The 16,056-nt window shown below is 48.0% G+C and overlaps 6 protein-coding genes across 6 annotated transcripts; 2 read left to right on the top strand and 4 right to left on the bottom strand.

Annotated features, from left to right (window-relative positions):
• Positions 1 to 1,133: 1,133 nt before the first annotated feature.
• COCSADRAFT_86525 (uncharacterized protein) lies at positions 1,134 to 1,316 on the top strand (the record flags this gene model as incomplete). The annotated part of the gene is made up of 1 exon (XM_007700381.1): positions 1,134 to 1,316. A coding segment is annotated over one exon (183 nt), but the record flags the coding sequence as incomplete, so codon positions are not given.
• Positions 1,317 to 3,522: 2,206 nt separating this feature from the next.
• COCSADRAFT_305292 (uncharacterized protein) lies at positions 3,523 to 3,858 on the bottom strand. The gene has a single exon (XM_007700380.1). It carries the CDS (start codon positions 3,805 to 3,807, stop codon positions 3,637 to 3,639), a length of 171 nt encoding a protein of 56 aa, XP_007698570.1. The 5' UTR covers positions 3,808 to 3,858; the 3' UTR covers positions 3,523 to 3,636.
• Positions 3,859 to 4,462: 604 nt separating this feature from the next.
• Positions 4,463 to 5,698, bottom strand: COCSADRAFT_139339 (uncharacterized protein). Its single transcript, XM_007700379.1, has 2 exons — positions 5,540 to 5,698; positions 4,463 to 5,479 (listed from the first exon to the last, which is right to left on the bottom strand). Exons 1-2 carry the CDS (start codon positions 5,637 to 5,639, stop codon positions 4,578 to 4,580), a joined length of 1,002 nt encoding a protein of 333 aa, XP_007698569.1. The 5' UTR covers positions 5,640 to 5,698; the 3' UTR covers positions 4,463 to 4,577.
• Positions 5,699 to 7,635: 1,937 nt separating this feature from the next.
• Positions 7,636 to 8,937, bottom strand: COCSADRAFT_139336 (uncharacterized protein). Its single transcript, XM_007700378.1, has 3 exons — positions 8,789 to 8,937; positions 8,374 to 8,733; positions 7,636 to 8,293 (listed from the first exon to the last, which is right to left on the bottom strand). Exons 1-3 carry the CDS (start codon positions 8,907 to 8,909, stop codon positions 7,683 to 7,685), a joined length of 1,092 nt encoding a protein of 363 aa, XP_007698568.1. The 5' UTR covers positions 8,910 to 8,937; the 3' UTR covers positions 7,636 to 7,682.
• Positions 8,938 to 9,874: 937 nt separating this feature from the next.
• Positions 9,875 to 12,032, bottom strand: COCSADRAFT_305270 (uncharacterized protein). The gene has a single exon (XM_007700377.1). The coding sequence runs from the start codon at positions 11,635 to 11,637 to the stop codon at positions 9,895 to 9,897; it is 1,743 nt and encodes a 580-aa protein (XP_007698567.1). The 5' UTR covers positions 11,638 to 12,032; the 3' UTR covers positions 9,875 to 9,894.
• A 1,916-nt stretch (positions 12,033 to 13,948) lies between these two features.
• COCSADRAFT_45699 (uncharacterized protein) lies at positions 13,949 to 14,431 on the top strand (the record flags this gene model as incomplete). The annotated part of the gene is made up of 1 exon (XM_007700257.1): positions 13,949 to 14,431. A coding segment is annotated over one exon (483 nt), but the record flags the coding sequence as incomplete, so codon positions are not given.
• Positions 14,432 to 16,056: the final 1,625 nt, after the last annotated feature.

Raw genomic sequence — 16,056 nt, 5'->3', positions numbered from 1 at the left:
ACAGCAAGTATGGACGCGTGCTGTTAATATACTCAGTGAGCAAACGGATTTAATATCACGTGCTGAGTGGATTCTCCTTGGCCCGGAGGCTGTTCGGGGCCTGGCCGAGACCCTGCATAGAAGGATGACGACATCAAGCAAACAGACAAACAAACAAACATTGAAAATTTTTCAACAGCTACGGGACTAGCTGTCAATAGAGGGGGGGGTAGTGTAACGGTTCGAGTACACACTGAACTAACATCCGAAAGGGATCCGAACATGGGCACGCACTAGCCGAGGGCAGATCTGCTGATATAAAACCCCACCTTCTCCATACCGTAGCTCGATAGATTTTTGATATCCTTTCGTACAAGGCCTATAGGTGTCTATTCGAATTAAGGCTCGTTTGATGTCCCACGCACTCCCATATGCCTCTGAGTGACACTACCGCCGATACTGATCCGAGTAGTCTTGCCTGCGCCGTTACAAGCTAAGGGCTGATACTATTTACTAAATCTTATTTCTTCCTAATATTCTGGAGAGCTTGGTGCGCAGCGTTTAAGGAATTATTAATTCTTTATGCTTTTAGAGCTACTGGGCTCTTACTATTTAATCTAGAAGTTATACTCTAAAAATTTAAAACTACAGCTGCTAATAGTGATAGAGACGCATTAGTAGTATTAGCTTCTAATTAGAGAATGATTTGGCAGCTACTTAATTAATCTACGAGTAATAGGTTAATTTTAGCGCTTAATAGAATTATGATGAAACTATCCGCCGATACAGCGTTTCTTTAACGGGAAAATGAGTAGCTCTGGGCAGCTTTTATAGATGAGAGACAGCGGAAGGAGCGTATCTAGCCTGGTACGCTTGAGCTATCTGATGATTACTATGGTAGAGTTACTTTCTAGTCTCCACGGAAAGTGCGAGAAGCTCGCTACTAATATAAGCAGAAATAGCGCGATTATGAGGAGTTATAACGCCAAAAAGCTATTATAATCGAAGCTAGAAAGGAGAGAAAGCTACTTAAAGCTTAAGAACTAGATGCACGGTGGCGGGCGTGGGCATAGGCAAAACTAGATTGTGAGAGGTAGAAAGCTGAAGCAGCTGCCTACTGGATAGCCCGCTAAGCCGCCCACAAATGACTTTAAAAAGCTATCAAAATCTCTCGAATAGGTAAGAAGCCTAGCTCTAAGCGCCGTGCTAAGCTAGTATTAAAAAATATTATTATTAGTAGTAGTAGTGGTGGTGCGCAGCCAGCCGATCGATTAGCTGCACTACCGTTACCATGCTCGCGTTTAGGCCGCCCCATTAAGCTGCCAATTAAATATTAGTAGATAGATTAGATAAATAATACTACTAGGTTACTACATTAAAATTTCTCGCGATAATAGCTTTTATGTAGAGCTCTACAGCTTCAAGTTTGTGATAGTACTGTTGGGGAAAAATCCGGCGTTGGCCCGTCCGCGGCGTTGGCCCGTCCGGCACCTCTACCCGGATGTGTCAGATGACGTTTTCTTGTCTTAGATGGAGAAAAAAGGGATCAAAACGCCACAACGATAATTACTCGCATTTACAAGATGGTAGGGAAGGAAACGGGGTAGGAGGTACTACAAACTGTACTCTTTTCGGGATAAGGACTCGAACTAAACAATGAAATTGTAGCACTAGCGTCTACTAGTTAGCATGGCGGAAGAAAGTTGAAATAATTCGTTGTGCCCGGGTGCAGGTGCGATCGGGGTGGGCTGTGCCAAGTTGGCAATGCCCGGTTACCGGGTCACACAATATGTATATGGCATTGCATGTATACAGCGGTGCTGGTACTTTCGCGTGGCGTGGCGGTGCTGAAGGCAGGTATGCGGGTTGGGACTGGCCTAGTACGGAGGATATCCCTGGCGAGTAGTACGCTTTGGGTGAAGATAGTTGGAGAGAACAAGGGAAAGTGGTGCAAGACTGTTTTTTTGGGGCACACGTAGGTAACTAGGAGTATCCCTTTGAGTTGTCTGATTGGTTTTCGTAACAGAGCCTGGTCACTTTGAAGACTGGAGTATCGGGGTTCTTGGGGTGAGTTACTTTGGTACTGATGATCACAGTGGATTTTCCGTACGATTGTGGCAACAGCGTGGCAACGGCGAAGGAGCTGAACTCAATCGACCCTTGCATAATTAAATCATTCTATGAATAGCTAGCGTATCGCAAGAGCTTACGCTTTCAGGATTGGCGTAGTATTTGAGTGTACATACAAATCGTGGGACCAAAACAGTTGATGGAAGATGTTCAGCAACTGTTACACTTGCTTGCGGAATCGGCTTCTGGTATCTACACTCCGCGCTCTTTCTTACAGTAGGGGATTAGAATCTCTTAACAGGAGCTATTTCTTATATGTATATTTTAGACTAACTCAAGATGCACAGCTCTTACTAGTATCTACAATAATATACTCCTCTGTTGCTTAAAAGCTTATAGATTCTATATCTAGTGCAGGTTGACTATCTTCTTTGCTAGTGTTGCTAGAGGAGTTCATTGGTTTGATAATGCTGAAGTAGCGAATCATTCACGTGCACGTAGTTCTAAAAGTAGCCGTTCTACTGTTACTTGGCTAGGACGATCATGAGGCTAATGATCAACCTGTGAGGGATGCGAATAGTCCTTATTGCATATAATAAAACACAAGCTAAAGGTATTAGTATAGGCTTGTATTGGGACGAATCCTTGAGGAGCTATCAAGACTCCCAGAGGAATAATATATACCCACAGCACGTGATTTTGGCTGGTGAGGGTTGACAATTAACTGCCTGTGGCTAGGACGTGGTAGGTTGAACAAGGGATGAGCAATGGGTTTGCGGAGCTGTAGAACGGCATGATGGTTTTGTGCGGGTCTTTCTTGTCTAGCACTTCTAGCAGGCGCGCTTAGAACTATCACAAAAGCACGACAATTTCTCGAGTTCAAGCGCAGTGCTTAGAATAGAATGATTGTATAATAAGCTACAAGTTAACAGACTTCCGATAGATTCATGGGGTGTTGATATACCTACTGCTAGCTAAAGCGAAGCAGTCGCGTGATGCTTACACTAAATTGCCGTATTACATAGTCATTTAAACTTGTTTCTACGAGACGTTAAGTAAGCATAGAACTTAGTTATAGAGTAAAGCTCCTATTCTAAGAATTTCTATTCTTGCAACCTGCTGTAGAGTTTATTATGTTGGGGCATGTCTATGGTGTCTCGTCACGCAGTGTCTCGCTACGCAGTAACCGACGTTATATCGTGTATTGTATTTCACCGCAAACGCGGCAGGATCAAATTATTTCCACATGTATGCTATCATTTTCAGCACATAACTGATCTCCTCAGTTTTCCCGACAGATTTGATTCATATGGGCACCTCATCTGGTTCTGACCTAGCCGTTGATGCCACTCTACTTAGCCCTCAAGGTAGTTGTGGTTGCAGCAGACAAAGTCTCTTCCACCTGGACAAACGGGATCTGCACGCACATCAGGGACCCGCATAATATCTAGAGTTGTCAAAATAAAACGACTTACCGCCGTTCACGGACCGGCAACCTTCTCTCCATAGGCACTGAGTGTTGGAGCCGTAGCCCGGGCAGTCAGGGATGACGCACGCCATGATGTTTGAAGGGTCTGAAGGGCAAGGCTAATCACTAGGAGTTTTGGTGTAAGAATTACCGTGCCATTTATTGCGACACACTTTAGAGTCGAGGCAAATGCAGTCCCTGCCCCAGTTGTTTGAATAACGACCACCAACGGCCACTAGGGTCGGAGCTGTATCGAACAGAAATACAAGAGTAGCACTAATGAACTTCATGTTAGAAGTGGATTGATAAACTGATCTGCTTTTAAATGAATTCTGCGCGTCAGACTAGGAGCCCTCGGTGTTTATGTAGGCGCAGCATCGATTGATACTACTATATGACTTCTGCACGACGGTGTCACTGAATGCAGATCTATCCTCTATCAGACACAGATTGGTAATAGCTACCTCTATTTCTATTGATTTCAGTGCAGCTAATGGCTGCCTGGTTTGCTATCAGCCGAGGTATCTTCAGCTGAAGTTTCCTGTTCATGTTCATGGGCTGAAGTCTTCTCAGCTGAGGCCGTTTTGCTTTTTACGGCACTCCAACGTGAACCGCCGAACGTATCAAGGTGGGCCAAACCAAACTAATTTAGCCTAACGGTTCCTATGATCGGCTAACAGTAAGACGGTTCTAGTAGTTACGCAAGTTCACATTTGTTGTAGCCTCGTTATTGATTTGGAACTTAGTCTGATACTACTTTTTCAAATTAACACGTGAGCGGCTGGCGACTCCTCAATTAAACTGTCTGTAGATAGATTGGTATTTCTTTTATGTAACCCTTCATTTCAAAGCTATATATCCTAGAAGTAGCTACTAAGTTGGATTTTAGGCGTTAACCTCTGTGGCACTGCTGCAGCTAGCAGGGGGCACAGGAAGTGAATGAAACCCTAGTTCACGATGGAGACAGCTAACAATGTAAGGAACAGTGAACAACACGAATATGGTTCCTTGGTTGATTCCACTGCCTGCAATATATCCCAAACCCTCAAAACACACATCTCTACGTAGCAGCCACCGCCGCATCCGTAGGCTTCCCTACCTCACTCTTCACGGGTTCAGCTTCCCTCCTCTGTTTCCCAGAAATCAAATACACATTCGCCCTCACCTCCAACAGCGGATCATCACTCGGCTCCACACCCTGAACTCTCGGAATGGGATCAAAAATCACATTCCTCTGCTTCTCCAAACTCTCCTCTTCCCCTAGCGTCTTCTCAATCGTAATCTTACCCAGCTCAACCACTTTCCGTTCTTCAGGCCAAATCTGCGTGGCATCATCCGTTACATCGCCCTCCTCCGCAATCTGCGCAAGGAGCTTAAATTCAACTGGAGCTTTCTCAAGACGCGGCGTCAATTCGTCAAAAAGGTAGGTATCAGACTTGCTCTTGAGCGCTTCGACATCAACATGCTGCTCGCCCGCAACAGGCACAATTCGATATCGCAGCGTGGTAACTTTATCTTGCTTGACAAACCTGAACGCGTTTACCCCAAAGAACTTTTCAGTAGCAAAGCTCTCCGGACTGGGCTTAGAGTCCTGTAAGAATCGCGCAGTTTCTGGGTGGCGAGACAGAAACTCGGGGACTGCTTCGGCGGCATTGCTGCTTGTTGCTGCTTTGAGGAATTCGAGGAATTCGGCGCCGGTGCGTGTGGGGAAGTATTTTGTGGAATGGGCGATTATATCTGTGTGCTGCCGTTTGCCATTTTGCTCCGGGAGGTGGAATCGGATTGCGATTCCGCGGGGGTTGGCGTTGGCGTCTGTGTCCGGGATTTTGGGGAAGCCAGTTGAGGAGGAGAAGCGGACGGTGATTGGTGTGGATGCAGCGTTGAAATGCGGGGCTGAAGTCAGCTCAGCGGCTGAGGTGGTGGGTTTGAAGGTTCCGGTTAGTAGATGGCCTTTTGCATGGGCTGAGTTTGGAAGTAGGTGTTAGTGATCTGGAAGGGTTATGCAAGGAGAGAGCGACGAACCCGGTCGAAAGCTCTGTGCTGCATCGCCAGCCATACCGCGAAGCGTGCTCACGAGACCATTGCTAGTCTCTAGCACTTGAGTATCGGTTGAAAGTGGCATGCTGGAATATCCTGAAACTTGAATATATCGGGTAATCAAGTGCGCGTTGAGGGACTGCGTTTCTGCAAGCAAGGGTTGATTGCTATTCCTTGCGATCCATCTTGTAAGATTATATACACAGCGCGTCTCTCACAAAAGTTACCACTATTTGTCACCAGTACCATAGAAACCCCTCAACTCGATGATTCATAAATATGTTTAGCATATTGTCTTATCGATCCAGCGTACACAAACTACAACCCAGGCCCGCTAGTCTAATGCGTGTAGTTTCATTGGCTAAGAAGGTCCTACAGGAGTGCTGACTGCATGCTTACTTGCAGCTCCAAGTGGCTGTAGCACGGATATTTACAAATACGTCTTGAATGCTTGTTGGATTCGTGATAGAATCTTGTTTACTAAGTTGGCTTAATCATCTGCTAGGCCGCTGTGAGGTTAGTACGAGGCGCATTTGGTTTTCTCTGGCTATTTGTACGTCAATGGCGTATTCAGCGTTCACTGATTTCCTTGGGTTCGTCTTGCATCGCATTACATGTTGATTGGAGGTATACAGTCATGTTGGAAAGGGGGCTTTTGTCACTTTCGAGCCATCTATTTCTCCCGCTCTTCTCAGGACCGTGTCACGTGGTCCCACGACTTCATTGTTGCTATTCGTATTCACAGAAAGATTGCTGCTGAGATTTTTGGGAAATGTGAATAATGGGGTGTAGTGGCTATCAGTGTACTATAGCCAAGAAGCTTAGCCCAGCAACTCGGACTAACACTCTATGCTTCTAACCTCCACCTACTAGACCTTCGAAAAATATTAGTCACAAGTTTACTCCCATGCCTGAAGCTTGGAATAAATACCACTGCAGAACGCAGAACGGTGTATTACAGGTTTTTTTTCATGTCATAGTGCCATAGCCATGCCTTGAAAGCATATACTACGATGACTCCCAAGGCAATCCTACGTGTTAACACAACAAAGGTAACAGTGACAGTCACAAGTGCCCTGAGAACTCTTCCATGCTGAATTAAACAACAGATCACCGCCATTACACCACTCTAATATTAGCCATATGTCATGGTGTATGCTGTTTAGATAAGCTGTCATATGGACCTACCTCTGCGCATATCTTTCGGCATGTGTCTATATAGTCCAGACAGCAATCTCCAGGAGGATTCTATGTTCTCTTTTTTAGCATACATTGCCTATACTAGAGTGCATGAATAGATATACGTACCCCCCTTACCAGGATCTGCAGGTTTACAAATGGGATTAGGTATACTGAGGGTAGCGCAACTGTATTTTCTTGTGGAGTGCAAGGATATGGAATTCATTGATCAAAACATCGCGATGGTGATGACTATTCAAGACAGGTGGTGGATGTTTCCCACATGGGTGGCACGTTATAAGAAATAGTTTATTCGAATATGGTTGCAACCCAAAGTGAGCTAGCCACGGTGGCCCGTTACTCCGGCCCATACAATTTACTTGGACAACACTTCTGTTTTCATCATAGGCTGCCTACGTACCAGGAACTTTACCTTCCTGCAAGTTCAATACGTAGATTACTAAAAAATATCGTGTACTACGTTTCCGAATATACCGTCCAAATATTGAATAACCTTAACAATTTAGAGAGTGTAAATTTAGTGTTATCCATAATTTTGTCTATACAACGGTTTCAAAGCGCCAGTGCTGTACTTATTGAATGTGGAATATTAACACAAGCGTACGAATCCAGGATATTGATGATAATTACACACAATAGATTTGAACACTTTTACTCTTTATCTCCTACGTATCGAGATGAGCAACGATTCGAAGACTTTCAAAGCATGAGCCTGTGGCAAAAGATTATTGCTTGCAAACTTCACTCTCGTATTATAAATCTGGTGTTTTGGGAATTCTCTCAATCAATTGATGTCCAATCACAGGTACATCAACCCTTCACACCTCTTTCTCTGGATATAAAATCTAAAAAAATCACTAGAAATTATCATTTAAAAAAAGCCCGGGAATCGGCACTTGAAAAAAGGTATAAAACCACAACTACACCCTCACCCAACAACCTCATCCCTCTCCGCCAACGCCCCATCCATCCCCGCCAACGCCCCATCCATCCCCGCCTTCCTCGGCACAAGTATACTCCTCAGAATACAAAGTTTCCCATTCTCCGGACAAATCTTCTCCCGATTCAACTGCTTATCCGCCGGCCCCGTCGGCCCCCCCGAAAACTTCGCTTGGCCAAAAAGTTTAAACTGTCTCTTATCGCTCTCAGGATACTCCTGATCGCCCCACCTGCCCTTGAAATTGAGCCACGCCGTCGGCGCCTGGCCATCATACGCTTCGAACTTATTGGTGCTGGGAGTAAACTTGTAGTACCAGGCACTGAGCAGCGGGTCCCATACGGTGCCTCTGTTGGTGTAGTCTTCGAGGACGCCGCCGGGGAGGTTGAGGTTCGGGATCGTGTGGTCATGGGTGCCGCCCATGGCGTAGTTTGCGTGCGAGCCTTTGGAGGAGTATGCGATGGGGCGGATGCCGGTGGCGTCGCGTTCGACGGCGGAGTAGCGGAAGGCTTGACCGTTGGCGTGCTGCGAGAACCAGATTGCGGTGGGTTGGCCGTTGGAGAACCTGACCATGGTATGTTCCCAGTCGCCGACGTGGTTGCCTGGGTGGTGTGTGGTTAGTATTGTGATGTGTTTTGGTGCCTATGGTAGACTTGGTTGGTGAGATAGCAATGTGACTTACCAAAGTTTAGTTGCTTCCATCCTAGTACCTCTCCACCATAATTGTAGGCGTAAAAGTACATGTAAAAGGCGTCTACGTTTCCATTTCCCTTGTCATTGACGATGATGGCTGCAGTTGTTGCGCCCTCAGTTTTTCCACTTGCGTTAGGTCTTGTACCCTTGATCCATGTAGGATCTGTAGTAACATCGTCGTTGGAAGTCAGCCAAACATTGTTGGCCATTTGATCCAAATTTGAGGTCTTTAGGGGCTTGGAAGGACCAGGGACTTCATTGAAGTCTACGCGAGGGGTAGAATGGGTGAGGAATGATTGGAGGTCGGTCGGGTAATATTTCTCCTCCGAGTGAAGATATACGATTGGAGCTTTATGATATTAGAAGACATTCTTTTCTTGTGGATAAAGAGAGAGACAACTCACCATACTTTAAGACATAGTCAGGTACACCACTTGGTACTTGTCTTTTTTCTTGTGAGAGAGGTGCACCGTTCACCAAGGATACAGCGACTGTCACAACGGCAATGAGCGATGTCAGACCCATGATGTCTGTATTTCTAATGGACAAAGGGAGAAAACCAGGCCTGTATTGAGCGCCTTCATGACGGCTTTCTTATATGATATCTGCAGCTCTTGCACACAAGACCCATTCAGCTGAGTGAACTCCTCTAGCCTGTCCTCGCAGTGCTTTGCATAGATGTATTATCCCCCTAATATTGCTTCCACACACACCTTTACATGCAAGTTCCACCCATCTCTGTATGCATACACCCTCGCTGCAATTCCATTCGCTGACTCCGTCCAGATGAGCATCTTGGCCTTACCAATAAACTAAAGTCGCAATCACACGTGGAGACCTGAGTCAAGCAAACGGCAAATAATCGGGTCTTGTCCTACTCGTGGTGGCAGGCGGATGTGGCGTGCATGGTTGGCCGCCATGTGCGCGGGCCCTAATGCAGGGCTGGTGGCTGTAGTATGTGGCGATTTCAGCTCAGGGATGCAGCGACTTTGATAGGGCAAAGGCGTAGCCGATGGATTAATGAAGCGCGAAAAGCATGTCCATGTTAGGAGCTGGCGATTTCCGAGCTGAAATGTGGCCAAGAAACTCGCTGTGAGTTGCCTTTTTGCGCATAAGGATCGCCGACGTCTATTGCGCCCGGGAAAAAAGGAAAGGGGTGTATGCAGCAGCAGTGTCTGCTGACTCTATGGGGCTCACGAGCGAAACGAGAATCTTAGGTGTGGAGTAAACAGGAGTGTTGATAGCCGAACAGTGTGACCTTCCCAAATGGGATGGCAAACATGAGGAGAACTCTGCCTTGTGATGCCCCTGAACAGTCGTTCTGCGCACATGCACTATCCCATGCTCACACATCACACTGCAGCAGGGCTTTACCGAGAGCGAATCACTTTACACGTGGGGGGAAGTAGTGTTCAAGAAAGGTCTGAGAGTTAAGACAACGCGAAACTACAAGCTTTCTCGTAGTCCTTGAAACTATCTCCTGCTGTAGAATATATGGTACAGTCAGCTACTAGAATACAAAAGTCCGTGCATACTTGCGATCCATCTCTTCGTACTCTTCCTTTAGCATCTTACTCCTTAGTTTGTTCAGCCTGAGTGTGACGCCTTCTTCCTCGCCTTCCAGCTTCTCCACTTCCTCATCTAGTGTTTTAGTCCCTTTGACCTTCCACATCAAACTTGCCAAACCTCCATTCTTTGCCTTGTCGCGCTTCTCTCTAGCTTCGGCAGCAAGATAAGTCATGATCTTTCCCCATGATTCCAGGCCAACCTCCTCGCACTTTTCACATTTCTTGCGAAGATCGCCGTTAGTGCGTATAGCATCTAAAGATTGCGCAATCTTAGAGGTTGAAACTCCGTCTCGGACCCAAGAAAGGCCCTGCTGGCGCTGGGTAGAAGATGACCCTGCGGTCGCGAATAGTATTTCACCAATGTAGTTCTTAAGCGCAGCTTCCTCACAACGGTCATTTTCTTTGCGTAGGAGAGGTTCATCTCCTGAGGGCGGAACCGGGGGGTAATCTGGCTCACGGAGAAGACTGACTAACGTGCCCACCAAACTTGAATCTTTTTGTTGTGCAATGGTGGGTATACGGGCCTCGTCTGCGCCGATGCGAGCTCGAAGTAGAGATACAAAGATTGGTAATGCGGATGCAATTCTTCTTTGCTCAGCAAAGAATATAGCCAGATTTGTAGCAGCATAGACTATGTTAGGAGTGGTTGAGTTCTTTGGTGCGGTGGAAGATAGGACACCGGTCTCTCGATCAATGACCGCAGAAGGCTCTGAGGTTGGGAGGCCAGAGATGGCAATGTCTAGTGCCCATCTGTACATCTCTTCAGCAGAGTCTGGCAGCTTTCGGAAGCTGAGCCAGTCGGCATATCCCAAGGCAGCAGACAACCTTTGATATGTAGTAAATCCCTTGGATGTGATGATCTTGAGGTAGAAGGACTCGGGTGCTTCAGCAGCAGGCACACGATGCTCTTCGTCCGGTACTTCTGGCATTCCAGGAAGCACAGCCTTCGGTCGCGGATTTGTCGCCGATGGAACGAATTCTGGTGCCCAGACATTCCTTCTCCACTTGTCTGTAACCCATCCATCCAGTCGCTCTGCGGCACTGGCCATGCCCATGAGCACCTCATAGTAGCCTTGCCGCCATTCGTCGCTTTTTGCCGATATATCAAAGCCTGCCTTGCCTACTCCTGAGACCAATATCCCTCCCTCTTCTTGTTCCACAAGACCAGCTCCGTCTTTGTCTGGGTTCTCAAGCCGATTCAGCGCATATTCCAGTTCTGAGTAGACTCGGGCCCAATTCGGAAAACCCTCTTCCTCATTGTTTTCTGGAACCTGCCACCACTTCCCTCTCCTAAATCTGAACCTTGTGATCAGACTCCATTCATGTGGGGACGGAAATGCCCGCTCTTGCTGTTCGCTCAGTATGCCCAAACTTGCAATGCTAAAGCATGACGTAAGTAGGAAGATGAGTATGCTATATCGCACACTCAATTTCGCAGTCTCTTTGATAAATTTCTTGTGATTTGCGCTAATGGAGAATAGACGCTGGAGCTGGCCGTTGGAGAGGTGCTGGCCGGAGGGGTATAGGAACGGGAGTTGTGGCCGCGCAGAGCCCTGGTGGGCAACGAGGAATTGGCGGGGGTGTCTGTAGGAGAACTGGCGCGGACAAGGAGGGTTAGGCGTGTGGTTTCTCGGGGGCTTCAAAGCGCCCCGTGGCAGCTTTGCCAGATGCGCCGGCGGCCGCATTGTCGTTTGCAATTGCTTTGCCTTTTCTTGAGAGGTTCTTTGCGGCCGTCCGTTGTTCACGCGCCAAGACGGCCCTCGCGCTCACCGCTCGGCAGAAAAAGTTCAAGGTCTCGGAATTTCGTTTCGCGACGCTACAGCATTTTTCCAACATTTTTGCGCCGCCATCATGTCTAAGTCCAAGGTTGACAGCGTCGAGAAGAAGCGCAAGCGCGATACTGAGGTAGCAGAGGATGCGCCCAAGAAGTCTAAAAAGTCCAAGAAGGTCGAAGATTCCTCGGATGCGCCTGCCGTCGAAGCTGTAGAGGTGAAGAAGGAAAAGAAGGAAAAGAAGGAAAAGAAAGACAAAAAGGATAAGAAGTCGAAGAAGGACAGGGACAATGTAGAAGTATCCACCGCCGAAGAGGCTGTAGAAGATGCAAAGAAAGAGAAGAAGGAGAAGAAATCCAAAAAGTCCAAAAAGTCCAAGGATGTCGACGCTTCCGAAGATGGCCCCGCAGAGGAGGCTGCCCTCATCGATGAGATGAAGAAATCCGAAAACTTTATCAGCATCAACGACGACGAGCCAATGCCCGACGCGACTGATGCGCCAGCCAAGAAGGAAAAGAAGAAGGAAAAGAAGGAAAAGAAAGACAAGGAGTCGAAAAAGTCGAAGAAGAGCAAGGATGAGGTCAAGACGGAGGACACGCCTATGGAAGACGCTGCCGAGGAGCAGAATGGCACAGCGGAGCACGCCTCGGTAGAAGCCAATGGTGCAGATACTGAGTCCAAGTCCGAGAAGAAGGAAAAGAAGAAGGACAAGAAGGAAAAGAAGGAAAAGAAAGATAAAAAAGAGAAGAAGGCAAAGAAGTCTGAGAATCCAGAGACTAATGGCGAGACTGCTGCCGAAACCAACGGCGAAGATGCAGCGGAAGACGTAGAAATCATCGAGGAAGTAAACGCTGAGGATGCAGAGGAAGCTGAGGCAGCAGTCGAAGCCAACCAAGGCCGTTTTATCGTCTTTGTTGGTATGTTCAGTCATCCATATACGCTACTTACCAACCGCTAATCAACAACTCCCAGGCAACCTCCCTTACTCTGCAACCAAGGAGCAAATCGAGAAGCACTTCGAAAAGATCAAGCCCAGCGAGATTCGTCTGCGTACATACAAGGGTAGCGACAAGTTCATGGGTACATGCTTTGTTGAGTTTGATCGATTCGACCGCATGGTGACGTGCTTGAAGAAGTACCACCATTCCGTCTTCCCTGACCCCAAGAAGAAGGAGGGCAGAAAGATCAATGTTGAACTAAGGTACGCTAATCTTGCGCCCTACGTCCTTTCTATTCTGTCAGCACAAAAGCTAATAAGATGAATAGTGCTGGAGGCGGCGGCAATAGCGAAGCCCGCAAATCCAAAATTGCAGCCAAGAACGAGAAGCTCCACGACGAGCGCGCCCGCGACCGCGTCAGGAAGACCGAACTCGAAATGAAACAAAGTGAGCGTAAGCAGAAGAAGGAGGCCAAGTCTGGCAAGAAGGACGCGGGTGCTGGTGCTGAGGAGGAGGCTGAGGCGCCGGAGAAGCCATCTGAAGCTGAGACTTTTGGTATGAACCCGGCTCGTTTGGCTATGATGCAGGGCCCCCAGCGGCCAGTGCACCGGTCGAGGTATTAGACTTTGGAATCGTGTTGAATAACTTCGGGAGTGATTATGGGAAGGCGTAAGTCGTTGATGATTTGAAAAGTAGGGAAATCTGTTTCTTATTGCATAGCATCTGCTCGCAATACCAATATTTTAGATAGATGGAGGATAATGAACGGAAAGGCTGCGGTAGAAGAGTTGACCAATTCAAGTATCTCGTTATTTTGAAACCATCAAACTGTTTCTTCAGGTGATCTGGTGATGATTGTCATATGCCTAGAGCTGAGTATATATGCATCAGGGACCGATGAACGTGCTGCAGGGATCCTAAGCATGTCTGCGCACAGACCAAAGGGTCCACCAACCGCGGTCCCATCGCAGCTTTTTTGTGACGCCCTCCAGCAGACTCCCCGCGCCATTGCTCTGGAACCTCCGCACTCATTTGGAAACCCAAATCATACCAACATCCTTCTTTCCAAGACTTCAATCGTTCGATCACCGACCAAACCCGAACCCACTCATCCAACCCCACAACCCACCTCGGGAGTCCGCAACGCACCTCGGAAATGCACCACTAAACCAACACCACCCACCTACATCTTCCACTTCGCACCGCTATACACAATGGAAAACCTAAAAAACCTCCCAATCATCCGAAGCATGATGCGCCCACCTGTCGCACAAACTCCACCGCCTCCTCCTCCCTCCGCGCCCTCCAACCCTCTTCCCTCCCCACAACCTCCCACTGAACCAACCACATACCAACGACCCGCCATAACATCGCCCCGCTCCCTCCACCAACTCTCCATCTACCTCCTCGGCAGCACCTGCCTCCTCCTCTCCACAACTCTAACCCGGCGCGCCATCCACCGACGCCACCTCCGCCTCACCCCCTCCTACTTCGCTCCGAACACCAACCCGCACGAGTACTTCAGCCCCTTCGCCGACGCGTGCCAGGCGTTTAACCTCGCCACCATGAACTGTGCTAGCGTGGGGATAATGGCGCTGGGTGGCGTGATGTGGGTGGCTGATATTTCGAATTTGACAGAGGCGAGGAAGGTGTTGAGAGGACGGTTGGGGTATGAGCGGATTTATGAGAGCGAGGAGGATATGCCGAATTCGATTTCGCAGATGATTGTGCAGGCAGGGGAGGTGAGGGTTAGGGAGGAGGAGGAGGAGGACGGTGGGGAGGGGAAGGAGAGGTAGTAGGGGGAGAGGGGAGTGTATGATATGTGTAGGATAATTTTTGTATGATAATGATTATGAGGATGGACTGTTGGGGTTGAGGAATGTGGATGTGTTGTGAGCAAGATTCGGAGATGAACGATTATATCATGATACTTACGACGATTCAAGGAAGGACGACGACTTGGCTCTTTACATATACGACAAGGTGCACAGCCCGTGGTTTTGGATCACTATTTCAATTCGTCAGATGATTCACGCCTATGCAGACACCGTGGACATATATTCCACGTGGAAAACAATGCTAACTGTCATTGGGCATACCCTCAACTACACTAAAAGTGCTACTGCTCTGCAGAAAGAAAGTTAAAAACAAGAATACAAAGAAGTATCTAGCACCTTTCTTTTTTAATTCCCAGGTGCTCCATCGCCGCGCCCGCCTCGACTTCCCTGCTCGCTAGTTCCACGGCCCCGTCCTCCATGCATCGATTCCGGGAGAACAAGGTTTGGTAAGCCTCCAGAAAAATGACCGGGGCTAGCAGTACCTCTGCAACGACTAGATGGAGTAAAATAGGGTGCTTGACTTGAGCCACCTCTCGTACTTGGACTGCTACTACCGCTACCACCACGGCCCCGAGTAGCTAACCTCGTGTTGGAGTTTGGTGGGCATGAGAATGTTCCTATCACAGGGCCAGGCGGGGAATTGATGAAGGATTGGGATGTACCTGGAGCACCTGTACTGCGTGGTGGACACGGGAAAGACCCAATTACAGGGCCTGGAGGGTTGACAGATGAAGGATTGATACATGGCAGTGGCAGACGGGAAACACTTGTACCGGGAGCACCTGTACTGCTTGGTGGGCAAGGGAAATAACCCATCACAGGACCGAGCGGAGGGTTGGTGAAAGGCTGCGGCGGAACAGAAGCACCTGAACCGCTAGGCATCGTCTCATGCAAATTATAAACCGGGCTTGCACTTGGCGGATCGCCTGGACCAGGATAGTGATCGGGAGGCCCCTGCATGGTCGAATGCTGTGATACAAATGATGGTGGATGAACTGGTTGTATTGGCGTTGGAGCTTGTATATCTGGACGATGTGGCGGTGGTGATTCTGACTCTGTAGGCGGCAGAATAGGAACTGTAGTGCAGAAGGATAGCGCAAGGAAGTCGACATTTTCAGGATATGTGGAACGAGCATCAAACAGAGCTTTGCGAGTACTGGGGTGCGAGTCAAGTGTTTTAAGAAATCTGAACAAACTCCAGTAAAGATTCTTGCGTTTCGTGAAATCGGCCAGAGAATCGTTCCGTAAGAGTCCTGCGCAATGATGGAGGATCCTGCCAGTTGTGAGCATCTCAAGAACTGTGACAGGCGGATCGCGGTCGAAGCAAGTATTTATCTCTAGTGATGGGAGAAGGTCTGTCAAAAAACCGAGTATCAGACTGGCGAACTTATCCTCGCTAGCCTCTGCTTTCCTCGCATTTGATATACTAACTTCGTCCTTTCTTGGAGATGAAGGGGAATTTGCCTGACTCTGAAAATGGCCAGGTTCTGGGGGATGATCAGCTATCTGGAAAAAGCCAAATTTTTTCATTTGCTTCGACCAATTCTCGTAGTGTT

Source organism: Bipolaris sorokiniana, assembly GCF_000338995.1.
Source record: "Bipolaris sorokiniana ND90Pr unplaced genomic scaffold COCSAscaffold_5, whole genome shotgun sequence".
NCBI lineage: Eukaryota > Fungi > Ascomycota > Dothideomycetes > Pleosporales > Pleosporaceae > Bipolaris > Bipolaris sorokiniana.
The sequence above is the reverse complement of the archived record's forward strand: the minus strand, read 5'-3'. Positions and strand labels throughout refer to the sequence as shown.

Excerpts from the sequence above, each read along its gene's own strand:
- COCSADRAFT_305292 (XM_007700380.1), bottom strand. The coding sequence starts at position 3,807 with ATGAAGTTCATTAGTGCTACTCTTGTATTTCTGTTCGATACAGCTCCG.
- COCSADRAFT_139339 (XM_007700379.1), bottom strand. The coding sequence starts at position 5,639 with ATGCCACTTTCAACCGATACTCAAGTGCTAGAGACTAGCAATGGTCTC. Across the intron at positions 5,480-5,539 it reads AGCACAGAGCTTTCGACCGG|CCCATGCAAAAGGCCATCTA; the intron begins GTTCGTCGCTCT and ends TTCCAAACTCAG.
- COCSADRAFT_139336 (XM_007700378.1), bottom strand. The coding sequence starts at position 8,909 with ATGGGTCTGACATCGCTCATTGCCGTTGTGACAGTCGCTGTATCCTTG. Across the intron at positions 8,734-8,788 it reads TGACTATGTCTTAAAGTATG|CTCCAATCGTATATCTTCAC; the intron begins GTGAGTTGTCTC and ends AATATCATAAAG. Across the intron at positions 8,294-8,373 it reads ATGGAAGCAACTAAACTTTG|GCAACCACGTCGGCGACTGG; the intron begins GTAAGTCACATT and ends CACACCACCCAG.
- COCSADRAFT_305270 (XM_007700377.1), bottom strand. The coding sequence starts at position 11,637 with ATGCGGCCGCCGGCGCATCTGGCAAAGCTGCCACGGGGCGCTTTGAAG.